This window comes from Caretta caretta, chromosome 24 (genome assembly GCF_965140235.1).
Source record: "Caretta caretta isolate rCarCar2 chromosome 24, rCarCar1.hap1, whole genome shotgun sequence".
Taxonomy (NCBI): Eukaryota; Metazoa; Chordata; order Testudines; family Cheloniidae; genus Caretta; species Caretta caretta.
This window is the reverse complement of record NC_134229.1, coordinates 3,744,498-3,762,130: the sequence shown is the minus strand read 5'-3', so window position 1 is coordinate 3,762,130 and position 17,633 is coordinate 3,744,498. Positions and strand designations below refer to the sequence as shown.

Here is a 17,633-nt window from a genome sequence, read left to right as displayed (position 1 = left end):
GTTTTTTCAGCATCCCCACCTGTGATAACGTCTGGGGCCAGGGCGTGCACGGGCAGAAGTGGAAATAAACAGAGGCTGAGATCCTGGGCCTGATTCTCCATCGCTCTGCACCTTGCAGGGCCGTTTCCCCTCAGTGCAAAGCAAGTGTGAAATGCCGCCATTGCGAACCGGGGTGAAGGGTTAATGTTTAGCTAGTCCACCTGGAAGCAGGCGGGGCACACCCTGACTGTTTCGTAGAAGCAATGCACACATTGCTCTATCCAAGGACAAGGGCTAGATATAAACCATGAGAACTTGATTGTTTGGACAGCAATTGTGGGAGGCTTTCTTAGCCTGGGCTCAAGGCCTGAGAACCAGGATTGTAGTATATAAAAGATGCAACTAAGTATATTAATCAACGTCATACATTCCTTTGTGTATCTTTTTGCGGTAGCAGTGTGTAATGCTTAGGGGGGAGAAATATAATAAAAGGAGAAGGTGGAAGGCGGGGGGGCAGAGAACGCCCATCTCAGCTGACCAGCCTGCCTGCTTGCAAAAAGCTGTGTTCTGTCTCATCACTGAACCGCCACACCGGGGACATTTCACACCCAGGGCAATGGAGGATCGGCCCTTTCTGGGGCTCTGTTCCCCAGCGGGCTTGGAACATCTCAGCTGTCGCTCGTATCGACTCAGAGAATCAGGCATTGCCATCTCAGCCCCATTACTCTCACTGGTGAGTCGCATAAGCCATTCAGCTTCCAGCCCCTCCACTCTCCCCTCCTGAGCTGGGCTCTCTCTCTCTCTGTCCCCCTCCAGGGGCCTGTGCAGTTTGGTGGCCCTGCTGCGGCTCTGTGTGCAGGTCACACTCACAGCGTCGCTGGCCCCTGGCAGTCCCTGGGCAGGGGGTGGGGAGCAGGCATCGGGAAGCACGAATCCGTGTGGACCCTCCTGAGCAGCCACCAGGAGAGCAGTGATAACCCTGCCCCTGCCCGCTGCCCCTAGGGACAAGGGCTCAGGGCATCCCCTGCTGCACCGCGGCCACCTTGCAGGAGTCCCCCTCTGTCCTCCCCTCAACGCTGTGCCCCTGACTCCTCCTTTTCCCTCCCCCAAGTCCTCCTGTCTCCCTGCCCCAGAGCCTCCCATTGCTCTGTGCTTCTCCTTTTGTTATCCCAATCCCCCCTCCATCTCTTCTCCTCCCAATGTCATCTCGGCCCCCTGCTCCCGGGGGATGCGCACCCCAAACCCAGGACTCTTCAGGGTCTGCCCACCTCTCTCCCAGCCACCCTGGACTCTTCAGGGTCTGGGCAGATTCCCACTGGTCTACCCCGCAGCTGCTGGAGAGGATGATGGGGACCCAAGCGCAGGGGATGCTGTCACCGGTGGTTTCCTGCCCTCGAATTCAGACAGATCACTCACTGCTGGGCTTTAAAACCAGCAGGAGCAAGAGAAGGGAAGGCCATAGAGCCCCCTCCATCCTGACAGTGAGGGGCAGGCAGAGCGGGCGGCCACCAGTCCATATAACGGTTGTCTTGACGGAACAGACCCAGAGGCAGAGCCGGTTGGCCGTCAGGTGATGGTGTGATGGTGCCGAGGGCCTGCAGAGAAATGACCCACCCCACAGCTCTGCAACTTCCCCTCGAGACGCTCTTTCCTTTTGTGGTAACCCGTGCAGTGAGCTCAAAGCAGCCCAGGGCGCTGGGTTGGGGAGGGCTCCTCTTCCTGGCCTTGCTCAGGGCTGAGGGGCGGCGTGTGGGTCTGAAACGGACATGGCTCCTTCTGCCTTTGATGGTTCTGTCTATTTCATCGCAGAGCCTGTCACGTGAGGAGCTGTGTTAGGTACAAGAAATACAAAATGGAAGGGCAGCAGGGAGCCCCCTAACAATATCTGAGCTCACAGTCGTCTACTGCCATACCAGCGTGGGTCGTCGGGTTGGCAGCCACCCTCCATTATGTAACCTCCCTTCCCTCCCTTATGGGGGAATAATGCAAATGGAAGCAGACGTCTATAAACCAAACAAGGTGTGTTGATGTAGGGGAAACTGAGGTACATAAATGGGAGTGGGAAGATGCACAAACATGAACTGAAACTCATTTGCTTCACAGGGACAGTAATTCAGGGAATGTGTGGCCTGAAGCCAAGGCCCCAGCTAGTCCCACGCGGAGTAGAAGGGACGTATAACAGACAATGTCACCCTTCTGAGGGGTGCTCAGGACCTCAGGATGAGCAGCCCCTAAGTGAGGTAACTGCCGGCCTTAGATAGGTTCTCTGGCGCCAAGCCCCGTAGGGAAGCCCCGTAGACTCCCCGGGTCAATCCGGTCCGAACTGGTCCTTGTTTACCACGGGGGCCACCACTGACCATGGAAACACTCCAACTGCCCTTCTAGTCACATGACCACATCCTCCATGTTGGGTCATGTAGTGGGGCAGCTGCCCCACTCCCAGGGAGCAGGGGGTTAAAAGCAGCCAAGCTAGGCTGATAGGGGAAGCAGCCACAGCTGCGGCTAGCTCAATTAGGGCCCAGCTGGCCCTGAGAAGAGGGCTGGGGGCCCGGCGCAGGAGAGAAGTCTCACTCTAGCCCTGGAGGGAGAAGGGCTAGCTGCCTGGGAGGAGGGCCCCTGAACTGGAGCAGGGCTGGGGAATAGGGCTGCAGAGATACAGCCTGGGAATAGGCAAAGGCAGCAGGGCCTAACCCCCTTGCCAGTGATGAGTAGTTTGCCCCAGTGAGCGGGGCCTAGATGACGGGCAGTAGCCAATGCGGCAAGGTGGGTGAGAGGGTTGAGGGTCCCCTGGGAGGGGAGACCCAGAGTGTGGGAGTACTGCGGGGCACATCCCCGAGGTAAAGGGCTCCGGGGTCCAGGAGGGACACTGGGCCAGCGGCAGGCGAGACACCCGCCGGCAGAGGGTGCCCCGAAGGCTGGAAAGAGCTAATGCCCAAGACGACCAGCAGGAGGCTGACCGAGCCTGGGCCCATGTGGGCAGCCCCTGGCTTCCCCTTGCAGGTCTCCCCGCGCTGACTGGTCCCAGCCCCGGGTCAGAAAGGGTCAGAAACCAGGAGCCTCCACACAAATGATGTGACAAGCTGATTTGCATATTTGCTGACTATGCATCACCTCCTTTGCATAACTCCCCCCACTGCCAAAGATCCCTCCTGTGCCCCTCCTCCCTCTGTGGTCCTCCCCCTCCTCGGTATCCCTACATCCTCCCATCCCTGTTCTCTTTCCTGTGTCCCCTCGCTCTCTGGCTGGCTCCTCCCCACACAGGCCCTCTCTTGCTCCTCCCCTTTCCAGTTAAGTTTCCCCAAGTCCCTGCCCCATGGTAAAAATGTGTCTCCCCAATTCCCACCCCCGACCCAGCCTGGTCAGTGAGAGTCGGTCAGCATGGAAATCTAAGCTCATCTGAACGTCCACCGGCAGGGAAAGCATTTGGAGTAGCATTAAGGGGACAGCAGAGTAAACTAAAGGGAACCAGTTTCCAGTTGGCCCCTGCACCCTCCTCCCTCCCCCCCCAAACTGGTTACACCCATCACTGGGTCAGTGGTTCACTTGTGTCTCTGGGCTCTGGTTTGTGCTAGTGGAAATGGCTTTTCTAAATGGCTGTTCACAGCCCCTCCCTGATCCATGGGGCGGGCTGGCTAGTATCACCCCAGCTGGGTGCACACACCCTATAGCATCGGGGTAAAACACTTCCATGGATTGCTGGATGCTCCATTTTCCCCATCTGCCCCACTGTAGTGTTTTCATTGGTAGTCTGATTTCCTCTCTCGTGACTGGTGTGCAGAGGGGCCACTGCAGACATATGAGACCAACATACTTTTCTAAGTTTGTTGGCATTTTTCTCCCCATGGAAATGGAGCCTTCTCTGGGGTGGAATGGGCCAGTTGTTTAATGGCCACTCTGCACGAGTAAACAGTGTTTAGGGTGGAGGAAATATCCACTGCATCCAGTTAAACTGGAGGGGAATTCAGGGCATCAATGTAATTCACCCAGGACATCACCAGGCTGACACCTTGACTGCAGCAAAGTGCCCTGGGATCCTAAGACAGGACCAACAGCACTAAATAGCAGAGAAACAGAAATCCTTGGTGAGAACACGACAGATTTACCAATTGCTAAAAATGCAGCAGAGAAACCATGGAGTTTTGCTAGCATCAGTGTAAACCACCAAGCCCGGTGACAGCTGCTGCCTGAGGCCTTTCTTCACAGGCTGTACGCAGAGCTAGGGAGCAACGTTCACTTCCTCGGGTGAGTCGTACCCGCAGGGGGGGCTCTGTTCTCTGTCTTGTCCCCCACCCCCACCACCGACACAGAGTGCCCCTACAGCCAGTCAGTATCTAGAGAGCCAATGTCGGCTGGTGCCAAAGACCGCCCTAGCATTTGCTCTTCACCTGAGAAGCTTGTCTACATGGTGAGTTATTCTGGAATAGCTGTTCCTGATTAACTCCATGTACGGCTGCTCTTATTCCAGAATTAGAGTGTCTTATTCCTGATTAGCTTCATCCATTTAGGAAGTGCATTAAACTAGTGTGCTTTAAATTCACACCCTATCTTATTCCAGATGAACTTTCACGTGCAGACAATCCTAAAAAGGATCGTAATCCTCAACGCTCAGCAAACGCAGAGGCACAGAACTCCGTAACGTCATCATGGCCTGATCCCCTGGCAATGCAGAGGAAATAGAAGGTGCTGAATGACTCCTTAAAAGGACTGATCAGCCGTGAGAGAGCCTCTGGGTGAAAGCGACTCTGCTGGTAAAGCGAGGGTTTGTAAGTGCACACCTTCCCTCCTTGCGAAGGTTAGAAGCCACAGTTCCTCTGCCGAGTCCAGTGAGAACTTCCCCATGACTTCTCCATGGGCCTGTGGCCTCTTAGCTAGTTGTAACAGGACTGAGCCCTCTGCAACTGCAGTCACTTCCATTACTTTGCGGCCTGGTGGTCCACAAATACCAGGAGCCAGGTGGTGGGTGAAGGGTTAACGGATTGCAGAGCTTGTCGGGGAAGTGTGGGATAAATGGGAACGTCAATAGCCTGGAATTTAAACCCAGGGAGAGGCGTTCGGTAGCCCTGGAGAAGGAAGTCTCAGTTTATCAATGGAAAAGGTAGCATGAACATCCCACAAACCTGACTTAGAGTGACCCACTGACTTCAGTGCATAAGGTTAGGCATTTGGTTAGGGGGCTTGCTGGACTGGGGCCAGAGGGCTCATCCCCTTTACAGGATGGAGCCCTTAGCCTCCCCCACATCTACTGACCCTGATCTACTGATGTGTAAGGGAGGCTAAGTGCATGTGTAACTTACATGGAGCCCTTTAAATAGCCCCATCCCTGATTTAACGCATGTCCTCTGTTGCCTTGTCCTGTAAGCAGAGGTGAAAGTAAGCCGGTACGGCGTACCGGTAAGAAAGTTCCTGCCGGTACACAGTCGACTGTTCCAGCAGGGCTGCTCATGGGCGGGGGCAAAAGGGGCAGTCCAGAGCCGCCCCCCAACCTTGCCCGGGACCTGAGTACCGGTAAGTCCGTTAAGTTACTTTCACCCCTGCCTGTAAGTGGCAGTCCCGGACACAGGAGGAGGTGTTAAGTAAGTGCTAAATGGGGTTATGAATGTCAGCAAGGGAATGGGTCTAATTTATAGCCCCTTCAGACACAGGGCCCTACATCTTGCATGGTTTGGCCGGTAGGATGCAGAGAGACACTGACAAGCAGGCATATGCTGTGGTGGGGAAAATCCCACCCATCGTGGCTTTATACTTCCTTTCTCCAGTCTATTTTCCCCTGTGGTCCAGCACACAGTGAGCAGGTGTGATCACCACAAGAAGTGTGAAACTGCATGGGGAAAAAACTCTGACTTTTTTTTTTAAGTGAGACTATTAGCTGAATAAAAAATGGGGGAGGGGTTGAGGACACTTGAATCTGCTAAAACAGGCATTGGGGGTTGATCAGGGAATAGGATGCCTGGAATAGTAACTAAAGGTCTGCTCCTGCCCTACTGAAGTGAATGGGAACTTGGCCATTGACATCAGGGGTCCGGGACCCAGCCCTGCAAAAACGGCTGCGTGGGTTTAATTGTATGCATGTGAGCAGTCCCACTGCAGTGAACTGAGCTCCGTGCAGAGGCCGGTGCAGAGTGAAATCAGTGAGCTATGACACTCCGCACCAGCTAAAACCATCCTCCCTGCCATACGTAAAATTCAGCGTGTGCATAAGTCTTTTCAGGATTGGGGCCTCTGTGGGAGTCTGAAACGATGGTGAAAGGCCCCGCTCTGCCCTACACACTCTTGCTCCACAACATTCTCCATCAGGGGCAACAGAATGAATTCTCACTTGGTCGGGGTTTGGTAGGTGATAGCATGGGCCAGCCGAATGGGACTTGGGACTCCTGGGTTTTGTTCCTGGCTCTGCCATGGACCCGCTGAGTGTGTTTGGTCAAGTCACTGCCCTTCTCTGTGCCTCAGTTTCCCCATGTGTAAAATAGGAAAATGCTACTTACTTTGGGTCCTGAGCCTTTGGAAACTGGGTCTATAACAGCCTGAATTTGTCAGCCTTCAAACCACGCTGGAAGACCCATCTTGCCCATAAGAGGATGAGGGATCGCTATCAGTGGTGGAGATTCTGGGCAGGTAAATTAATTTCGTGTTATTACTGATGCTGTCACTGGGTTATTTCATTTGATCTTCGGTCTGTTTATAAATGAGATGTGTATTTTAAGATAGTTATGGGAGCCCAGAGTATCACACTCTTCTATTACAGGGAAGTAAAAACTGAAATAAATACATAAAAGGAGCTTTCTTGGTAAAGTATTTTGGGGTTTGCAACCGAAAAACCCTGTTACAATGAGAAGTGCTTTCTTCCCCAACCCTTCGCAAGTCACATCTCCCCTCCTACTGGAACTAGTTCTTCCCCATTGCTGCTCCCGAAGTTTTTTTTAGTCACTTCTCTTGCAAACTCTGCCTGGATTGGAAGCGTCAAGCAGCAAAGCACTTGCAATTAGCACGGCTCGGTTTGGTTGCTAGCGTTTGTGCTGGGGGCTTTTAAAGGAAGCCGGGAGGATATGGCGTGTAGGCTTTTATGAGCAGAGCGGTCACTGTTCTGTTGTGAAATGACAGGACTCGCTGCAGAGAAACCACACGGAGCAGAGGAAGTCATTGACCGACAGTCTTGAAGGAGTCTCTTTTCTGTCGCTTGCTGTCAGAAATTCGCCTCCTCTGTCATCTTGGAGTGTCAAGAGCAGGGAGGGTAACATGAAATATTCCAGCTATTAACAGCGACCGGTGCAGCTGATTCTCTCTTCTGGAACCAGATCATGAGGATCTCCTTGTGCCTGCTGCTTTTCTGTGTGGTACATGGTGGAGGTACGCGGTGTTAATTTTTACAACAGGTTCGAGGGAACCCTGTTAATTCACCAGTCATGTCACCAAGTCTGTGCAACAGACAGGAGGGGGGGCTACATGGCTCAAGAGCTCAGTTGTAGGCTGCAGAACTCTTCACCTTGAGGTTGCCAGCTTGGTGGCCATGCAATAAGCTTGGGGGGGGGGGGGGGGGGGAGGGGAGGTCTCAGTCCCAAACGGACAAAACAGCCACTGAAGCTGGGTCTGGTTATCTCCCCTTGTTGGCACCTCAGCAGAACAGTCAAGGGCCAAAGGCACGGCTCCCCTCCCTCAGCCCCAGAGCAGGAGGGGGGAAATGGACGGTGAGGGGGAAGAGGGTCTGGTCTTTTAGCTAGATGATGGAGCAGTGCAAAGGGAACGGGAGTGCAGGCAAAAAACTGGCCCTTTGCATCTTAATTTTCTTTATAGCACTGCAATGAACCATGGGGATAATTACAGAGCAGCACCCGGGCAAAGAGCAAATTGTGGTTGTTGACTTTAACCCCATTCTCAAGGGTGATAGAGAGAGAATCTATTATACATCTATAACAATTCCAGAAGCGTGTCCTCAGATAGGGTAAATCAGCATAGCTGTATTTACTTCAGTGGAATGATGCCGATTTACATGCGGGGAGAATCTGGCCTCTTGGTTTAGCTAAGCTCTGCCGTGGGCTTGAAACGTACCATTTGCAAACACGTATATAGAAAAAAAGCTACCTGAATGTTTGCAAACAGCAGCTACTCAGAAGGTGCATCCAGGATCATTCAAAACTGCGAGTTGAGTTTGGCGAGTTGTTTGCACTTGGGGTTTCACACCATTGAAACAGCTCTGCAGTGGAATAACCGACCTGAATTGCACAGAGAGAACAACTTTCTTAAACTCTAGGGACAACGCTGGTGATAAAGTCACTGGCCTAAATCTTCCCAAGTGACGAGTGATTGGGATGTTTCAATTTCTAGAGGCCTTCAAGGGATCTGTCCTGAGCAAGCATCCTCTGAAACCCAGCTCCCTTTGAGGGCTCTCGAGTCGGGCACCCACAAACAGAGACATCAGAGATAGCCCCTCACTCTTAAAATTCAGGCTGATTCGTATCATGCTGTAAGCTCACCTGGGGCTCTGCACATCATTTTGTGTCATGGCTGCTGAGGGGAACGTTTTCAAAAGCACCTAAATCCCACTGGCTTTCCATAAGACGTAAGGACCAGATTTTCAAAGCTGTTTAGGTGCCTAAAGATGCAGAGAGGTGCCTAGAAGAATTTTCAAAATCACCCTGGCACCTAACTCACATAGGCACTTAGGTGCTTTTGAAAATCCCACTAGGGCATCTCAGCACCTCTGGGAGTTAGATACTTAGGGGGACTTTCAAAGTCATCGTGGTACCTAGCTGTATCTTTAGGTGCCTAAATATTTTGGAGATATGGCCCTAAGTGCCTAAATCACTTTTGAAAATGGGACCTAGGTTCCTAACTCACTTGAATGCTTTGGAAAATTTTACTCTGAGTCTATTTGTGTTGCAACATTTTTGGAAAATTCTGCTTTGTGTTCTAGGTCCCCCTTGAAACGAGGCTGTCTGTAGGCTCCTAGGGCACTGTTTACCCATCTGGGATAATGCCGATTTACTTCAATAGCAAGCTGCGGCCAGTGCTTTATACTCTGGGGTGATTTGGGTGGGTGGGCTGGCAAAAGATAGGCTGCAGGCATGGCTCCAAAGTGGGCTGATCTCTGAAGACTGGGTGGCGTAGCAGGCTGGTATGGGACCACAGAACCTTTCCCTGGTTCAGATCCGGTGCAGGTCTGTAATGACGGACAGGTATCATCAGCTGGAAGCTGCTTGGTGGGCAGCCCACTTCTCAGAGTCCACATCACAGGGTTGTGCCGCAGTCCTCGTAGAGGGACCAAAGAGAGCCTGCAAACTCCACCATCCCTCTCACTGCTTCAGGCTGATCCCTTTAGGGCAGGTCTGTGGGGGAGCATGGGGCGAGCTTGCATTACCCCTGCTGAATCAGTTCTGTGGAAGCCTGTTCGATAGTCCTTCCATCAGATCAGGGCCTGGATTAGCAGAGGATTTGGCAAATGGTTCGAGTGAACAGATGTGGTTTAAACAACACCCTGTCAGCCAATTCCTGCTCCCAGTAACACCAGTGTGAATGTTGCATTGGATTTACATCGGCATAAATAGGAGCAGAATTCAGCCCAGTGTCTCTGTAATGTGTGTCTATTACTTTTTCTACACCAGGGTGCACGCTTGGGGCTGTGCAGGCAAATCAAAATGCCTTACCTCCTCTGAGCCAAAGAGTTTAGTTACTAAAGTGACAGGTTTCAGAGGAGCAGCCGTGTTAGTCTGTATTCGCAAAAAGAAAAGGAGTACTTGTGGCACCTTAGAGACTAACCAATTTATTTGAGCATGAGCTTTCGTGAGCTACAGCTCACTTCATCAGATGTTCATCTGATGAAGTGAGCTGTAGCTCACGAAAGCTCATGCTCAAATAAATTGGTTAGTCTCTAAGGTGCCACAAGTACTCCTTTTCTTGTTACTAAAGTGGAGAGCCTCAGCTGGGGCCAACTGAAATCACCTGAGGGATTTCCATGGAGCTGTGTCGACTGACACCCGCTGAGGATCTGGCCCTTAAAATATTAGACACAACACGGAGGCTCAATTCTCCTCTCATTTCCACCAGTTTTGCACTAGTCCGACTTCCCAGGGGTTGTTCCTGATTCACACTGGTTTCAGTGAGAAGCAAATCAGGCTGGGTGTGATCCTCAGCAGCTGTTAATCCATTGCAGCCAGCCGTGCTATGCCAATTTACACCAGCTGAGGATCTGATCCACTGTCTTTAATCTGGTGTGTATGTGAGTGTGTGTGTGGCGGGGGGGCGGGGAGAGGAGAAATAAATCTAAAAAAGAACTGTTCAGTCCCAAAAACAGGACATGTTTCTAAAAAGCCATGATTGGAAAGGGTTAACTATAGCCTGGCAAGGCAGCCCTTCCTCAGGTGATGAGCCCTTATGGAAGCAGTCAGGATTAACAGAGGATCTGGCAAAAGATTAGAACAGAACCTTACTTGAAAACTGAATTCCCATGGCCTGGCTGTTCACACCATCACACAAGTGGCAATTAAACAGCAACAGGTTGGGTTAGGGTGGCCCCATGGGTAGGGCCCTACCAAATTCACAGTCCATTTTGGTCAATTTCACGGTCAGAAGATTTTAAAAAATAGTAAATTTCATGATTTCAGCTATTTAAATCTGAAATTTCACGGTGTTGTAATTGTAGGGGCCCTGACCCAGAAAGGAGTTGTGGGGGGGGGTCACAAGGTTATTGTAGGGGGGGGTCACGGTAAGGCTACCCTTACTTCTGCGCTGCTGCTGGCGGCGGCCCTGCCTTCAGAACTGGGCGGCGGGAAAGCTGCAGTTCCTGGCCAGGAGCCCAGCTCTGAAGGCAGGGCTACTGCCAGAAGCAGCGCAGAAGTAGGGACGGCACGGTAGGGTATGGCCTCCCTTTCTTCTGTGCGGCTCCCTTCGGAGCTGGGGCCTTGGTCAGCAGCCCTCGCTCTCTGCCGAGCTTTTCAGGCAGCGCAGAAGTAAGGGTGGCAATACTGTGACCCCCCCCCCCAATAATCTTGCGACCCTCCCTTGCAACTCCCTTTTGGGTCAGGACCCCCAATTTGAGAAACCCTGGTCTCCCCTGTGAAATTTGGGCAGAAGATAAATGTTCAACCTGGAGAAATGCAGCTAATATATCTAGGGTGTTAACAAGAATCCTAACCCACTAAATGTCGTTAGTACTGGGTTTCCTTATGAACAATGATCAATAGAATTGTGGACAATACAAGAAGGTTTCTTAAAGTGGCAGCAAAGAGGGTCTCAGATTGTTGTGTCTAACAATTGGGAATATCCCTTTAAATCCAGGGGTCCTGTGGCGTTGAAGAAATTCATCTTCCCCTTCCTTCCTTTCTCAGTCATTGTGGATAGCAGCCATTTCCCCCACGTCAATCAGGCCTGTAACCTAAGCATCACCTTCAACTCTGCAGATCATCACATCCAGCCTGGGTCTGAATCTCACTGATTCTTCCCATCGATAGGGCCCTACCAAATTCACGGTCCATTCTGGTCAATTTCACAGACATAGGATTTTTTAAAACGTAAAGTTCATGATTTCAGATATTTCAATCTGAAATTTCATGGTGTTGTAACTGTGGGGATCCTGACGCAAAATGGGGTTGTGGGAGGGTCGCCAGGTTATTGTAGGGGGGGTCGTGGTACTGCCACCCTTACTTCTGCGCTGCTGCTGATGCCGCTGCCTTCAGAGCTGGGCGGTAGGAGAGCGGCGAACGCGGCCAGTGGGAGCTGCGATCCGCCGAACCTGCGGACGCTGCCGGTAAACAAACCGGCCCGGCTCGCCAGTGGATTTCCTTAACGGGCTGCGTGCCAAAGGTTGCCGATATAAATATATATAAATATATATATCCATGGTACGCCCACATCTTAACTACTGTGTGCAGATGTGGTCGCCCCATCTCAAAAAAGATATATTGAAATTGGAAAAGGTTCAGAAAAGTACAACAAAAATGTTTAGGGGTATGGAACAGCTTCCGTATGACGAGAGATTAATAAGACTGGGACTTTTCAGCTTGGCAAAGAGACGGCTAAGGGGTGGTACATGAAATTGCAAGCCCATTAGCAAGAATTTTTAATGAATCTGTAAACTCAGGGATTATACCATATGACTGGAGAATTGCTAACATAGTTCCTATTTTTAAGAAAGGGAAAAAAAGTGATCTGGGTAACTACAGGCCTGTTAGTTTGCCATCTGTAGTATGCATGGTCTTGGAAAAAAATTTGAAGGCAAAAGTAGTTAAGGAAATTGAGGTCAGTGGTAACTGGGACAAAATACAACATGGTTTTACAAAAGGTAGATCGTTACAAACCAATCTGATCTCGTTTGAGAAGGTAACAGATTTTTTAGACAAAGGAAACACAGTGGATCTAATTTACCTTGATTTCAGCTCGGCATTTGATACGGTTCCACATGGGGAATTATTAGCTAAATTGGAAAAGATGGGGATCAATGTGAAAATTGAAAGATGGATAAGGAACTGGTTAAAGGGGAGACTACAACAGGTCATACTGAAAGGTGAACTGTCAGACTGGAAGGAGGTTACCAGTGGAGTTCCTCAGGGATCGGTTTTGGGACCAATCTTATTTAATCTTTTTATTACTGACCTTGGAACAAAAAGCAGGAATGTGCTAATAAAGTTTGCGGATGACACAAAGCTGGGAGGTATTGCCAATACAGAGAAGGACCAGGACGTCATACAGGAAGATCTGGATGACCTAGTAAACTGGTATGCATCCGATGAAGTGAGCTGTAGCTCACGAAAGCTTATGCTCAAATAAATTGGTTAGTCTCTAAGGTGCCACAAGTCCTCCTTTTTTTTTGCAAATACAGACTAACACGGCTGTTACTCTGAAACTTAGTAAACTGGAGTAATAGTAATAGGATGAAATTTAATAGTGAGAAGTGCAAGGTCATGCATTTAGGGATTAATAACAAGAATTTTTGTTATAAGCTGGGGCACATCACTTGGAAGTAACAGAGGAGGAGAAGGACCTCAGAGTATTGGTTGTTCACAGGATGACTATGAGCCGCCAATGTGATATGGCCGTGAAAAAAGCTAATGCGGTCTTGGGATGCATCAGGCGAGGTATTTCCAGTGGAGATAAGGAGGTGTTAGCACTGTTATACAAGGCACTGGTGAGACCTCATCTGGAAGACCGTGTGCAGTTCTGGTCTCCCATGTTTAAGAAGGATGAACTCAAACTGGAACAGGTACAGAGAAGGGCTACTAGGATGTTCCGGGGAATGGAAAACCTGTCTTATGAAAGGAGACTCAAGGAGCTTGGCTTGTTTAGCCTAAACAAAAGAAGGCTGAGGGGAGATACGATTGCTCTCTATAAATATATCTTAGGCATAAATACCAGGGAGGAGAGGAATTATTTAAGCTCAGTACCAATGTGGACACAAGAACAAATGGATATAAACTGGCCATCAGGAAGTTTAGACTTGAAATTAGACGAAAGTTTCTAACCATCGGAGGAGTGAAGTTCTGGAACAGCCTTCCAAGGGGAGCAGTGGGGGCAAAAGACATATCTGGCTTCAAGACTAAGCTTGATAAGTTTGTGGAAGAGATGCTATGATGGGGTAGCCTAATTGTGGCAATTAATTGATCTTTGACTATTAGCGGTAAATATGCCCAATGGCCTGTGATGTGATATTAGATCGGGTGGGATCTGAATTACTACAGAGAATTCTTTCCTAGGTGTCTGGCTGGTGAGTCTTGCCCACATGCTCAGGGTCTAGCTGATCACCATATTTGGGGTCGGGAAGGAATTTTCCTCCAGGGCAGATTGGCAGAGGCCCTGGGGAGTTTTCGCCTTCCTCTGGAGCGTGGGGCATGGGTCACTTGCTGCAGGATGCTCTGCACCCTGAAGTCTTTAAACCACGATTTGAGGACTTCAATAGCTCAGACACAGGTTAGGGGTTTGTTACAGGAGTGGGTAGGTGAGATTCGGTGGCCTGTGCTGTGCAGGAGGTCAGACTAGATGATCATAATGGTCCCTTCTTACCTTAAAGTCTATGATTCTAGGTATGATTGAGGTCTATAAAATTATGACTGGTGTAGAGAAACTAGATAAGGAAGTGTTGTTTACTCCTTCTCATAAAACAAGAACTAGGGGTCACAAAATGAAATGAATAGGCAGCAGGTTTAAAACAAATAAAGGGAAGTATTTCTTCACCCAACGCACAGTCAACCTGTGGAACTCCTTGCCAGAGGATGTTGTGAAGGCCAAGACCATAACAGGGTTAAAAAAAGAACTAGATAAACTCATGGAGGCTGTTAGCCAGGATGGGCAGGGATGGTGTCCCTAGCCTCTGTTTGCCAGAAGCTGGGAATGGGCGACAGGGGATGGATCACTTGATGGTTCCCTGTTCTGTTCATTCCCTCTGGGGCACCTGGCATGGACCACTGTCAGAAGACAGGATACTGGGCTAGATGGACCTTTGGTCTGACCCAGTAGGGCCATTCTTATGTTCTTATGGGTTGATGCAAAGCAAAATATTTTTCCCCGTTGTGTTTAGTTTTTGGGTGTTTTGCTCTTTTAAAAAAAAAAAAGAAAATCAAGGTAAATTTCATTTTGAAAATGCCTCAATGAACCAGTTTGACGCTTTCAACTTTCCCCCCCTTTTTTGACCAAAACTATTTGCCAAATTCGACCCATGACAAAAAGTCAAAATCTTGAAAGTTTTTGCAAACAGCAAACCAAAACAAGAAAGTTGGTTTGGGTCAATCAGAATGCTTTGTTCTGATAGCTTTGAAACGTTTTATTTTCAATTTTGACCAATTTTTATACTATAATTACCTTAAGTTTTGAAACAAAAAGTTTTTTTGAACCAGGGAACCAAAATATTTCATTTTGTCAAAATAGGGTGCAACAATGTAAAAAACTTACTTTTTCAAATTGAGAAATCTGTCAAAACCGCCACTTTCCCGTGAACAGAATGGATTTGACAAAGTGACATTTTTTTAAATCAGAAAATGTCTTGTTGCAAAACTCCCAACCAACTCTGCTAGAAACTTCTATTTTTTGCAAACTGGAAGGGGGGATTCTCACCTAATCACATGATTCCGGGAGCTGGGGTTTGAGGGAAAACACTAACTATCATGAGTTTCATGAAAAATTCCAAGAGCTGGCAATGCTGCTAGTTACCCTGTCTTTCACTGCGAGTTACCCTGTCTTAGCACATTTGTCAAAGTATTCTAGTCCGACTCCAGGCAATGAGCTATTTAGTTCCTCTGAAACCTTCAGGATTGGGGCCCTGTTGTGCTGTATGAAAAGATTTTTAAAAAAGAGAGACCCTGCCCCTGAAAGCTCCCAGTCTTGTCTATCCCCTTTCTCCAGTGGGTATTTGGGTATTTTTTTCTTTGTAAGTGGCACAAATCCTGCATTGAACTCCATTAGTGTTGACTTCTGCACCTCCGGAGTGACTCCCTGCAGTCAGAAAAATGCCACCTGAGTACAGGGTTCGAGCAGAACCTGACATGGGATAGGACCCATAGGACTGAAATACATCTCTCTTCTGCAGTGGAAAGAGGACTCTGGAAAGCTGTATTGGCTGAAAGAAACTCACAGGTGATACTTGTCACGCTGTCTGGAGTGGCTCACGACCGTCAATGCTAACTTCAGGGCAGACTGTAAAGAACCAGGGCACAAACGCCAACTGGTTGTGGGTTCTATACTTAGATTTCACCAACCAAGTAACACATGTCAACTCCTCAGGCCCTAGAGCAACCTTAATAGGGAGCCCCAGACGGTCCCCTTGGGCACTCTGAACTATCTTGCCACACAGGCACACCTACCTCTGTGATGAGTGGTCTGGTCTCTTACACTAAAAGTCACAGCAGTATTCAGGTAACGACCAGTCACTTACCGTAGGTCAACCCAAAGACAACGCCTGTAACCAACCTTGTAACAACCTAACTAAAGGTTTGCTAACTAGGCAAAAGAAATGAGAGTTATTGACAAGGCTAAAGCAGGTGAACATACACAAAGGGTAATAGAAGCGTCTGCAATAAGCAAACTTGTACGTCCTTTAGGGCTAACCCAAGCCAAGCAGCTCGGCGGATCTCTCATTTATGTGTAGGAATCTTTGCTGCTCAGAGTCCTGACAGCATAAAGAGATCAATTTCTTCTAAACAGGCATTTTTACTCCCTTCCCCCAACGTTCAAACTGTGATGGGACGTGTGGGCTTGCACACGTCTCCTCTTCAGGGGTGTGGGGGAAGCAAAATTAACAAAGGCTTTTATCCACAGTGGTTTGTCTGATGTCTGTAGACCTTGTGGTGGTGGGGAGGAGAGAACCCTGCTTGTGGTAAATGAGCAGTTGACACTTAATATTGTTTCTCTCCTGACTGTGGGGGATCTCAGCAAACTTAGAGTTACAGAGCAAACATTCAGAGGAACAGCCGTGTTAGTCTGTATTCGCAAAAAGAAAAGGAGTACTTGTTTCAGAGGAACAGCCGTGTTAGTCTGTATTCGCAAAAAGAAAAGGAGTACTTGTGGCACCTTAGAGACTAACCAATTTATTTGAGCATGAGCTTTCGTGAGCTACAGCTCACTTCATCAGATGTTTACCGTGGAAACTGCAGCAGACTTTATATACACACAGAGAATATGAAACAATACCTCCTCCCACCCCACTGTCCTGCTGGTAATAGCTTATCTAAAGTGATCAACAGGTGGGCCATTTCCAGCACAAATCCAGGTTTTCTCACCCTCCACCCCCCACACAAATTCACTCTCCTGCTGGTGCTAGCCCATCCAAAGTGACAACTCTTTACATAATCAAGTCGGGCTATTTCCTGCATAGATCAAGGTTTTCTCACATCCCCCCCACCCCCATACACACACAAACTCACTCTCCTGCTGGTAATAGCTCATCTAAACTGACCACTCTCCAAGTTTAAATCCAAGTTAAACCAGAACATCTGGGGGGGGGGGGTAGGAAAAAACAAGAAGAAACAGGCTACCTTGCATAATGACTTAGCCACTCCCAGTCTCTATTTAAGCCTAAATTAATAGTATCCAATTTGCAAATGAATTCCAATTCAGCAGTTTCTCGCTGGAGTCTGGATTTGAAGTTTTTTTGTTTTAAGATAGCGACCTTCATGTCTGTGATTGCGTGACCAGAGAGATTGAAGTGTTCTCCGACTGGTTTATGAATGTTATGATTCTTGACATCTTGACATCCTTTTCTTTTTTAGGAGTACTTGTGGCACCTTAGAGACTAACCAATTTATTTGAGCATGAGCTTTCGTGAGCCACAGCTCACTTCATCAGATGTGTACCGTGGAAACTGCAGCAGACTTTATATACACACAGAGAATATGAAACAATACCTCCTCCCACCCCACTGTCCTGCTGGTAATAGCTTATCTAAAGTGATCAACAGGTGGGCCATTTCCAGCACAAATCCAGGTTTTCTCACCCTCCACCCCCCCACACAAATTCACTCTCCTGCTGGTGCTAGCCCATCCAAAGTGACAACTCTTTACATAGTCAAGTCGGGCTATTTCCTGCATAGATCCAGGTTTTCTCACTTCCCCCCCACCCCCATACACACACAAACTCACTCTCCTGCTGGTAATAGCTCATCTAAACTGACCACTCTCCAAGTTTAAATCCAAGTTAAACCAGAATATCTCAAGACTTGTGAGAGTGTTGGGTCATCCTTT

The 17,633-nt window shown here is 49.0% G+C and overlaps 1 protein-coding gene across 17 annotated transcripts in view; it reads left to right on the top strand.

Moving 5' to 3' along the window:
* The first annotated feature begins 161 nt into the window (after positions 1–161).
* Positions 162–17,633, top strand: part of LOC125625638 (natural killer cell receptor 2B4) — a 36,154-nt gene continuing 18,682 nt past the window's right edge. For 2 of the 17 annotated variants that reach the window (XM_048827969.2, XM_048827966.2), the window contains exons 1-5: positions 163–712; positions 1,789–1,998; positions 2,083–2,219; positions 4,535–6,591; positions 7,078–7,323. In XM_048827969.2, the coding sequence (XP_048683926.2) occupies positions 7,275–7,323 (49 nt within the window). In that variant the 5' untranslated portion in view covers positions 163–712; positions 1,789–1,998; positions 2,083–2,219; positions 4,535–6,591; positions 7,078–7,274. Of the gene's footprint in view, positions 713–1,788; positions 1,999–2,082; positions 2,220–4,534; positions 6,592–7,077; positions 7,324–17,633 lie in introns of all 17 variants that reach the window. The other 15 variants (XM_075122983.1, XM_075122981.1, XM_075122982.1 and 12 more) reach the window with 15 other exon arrangements.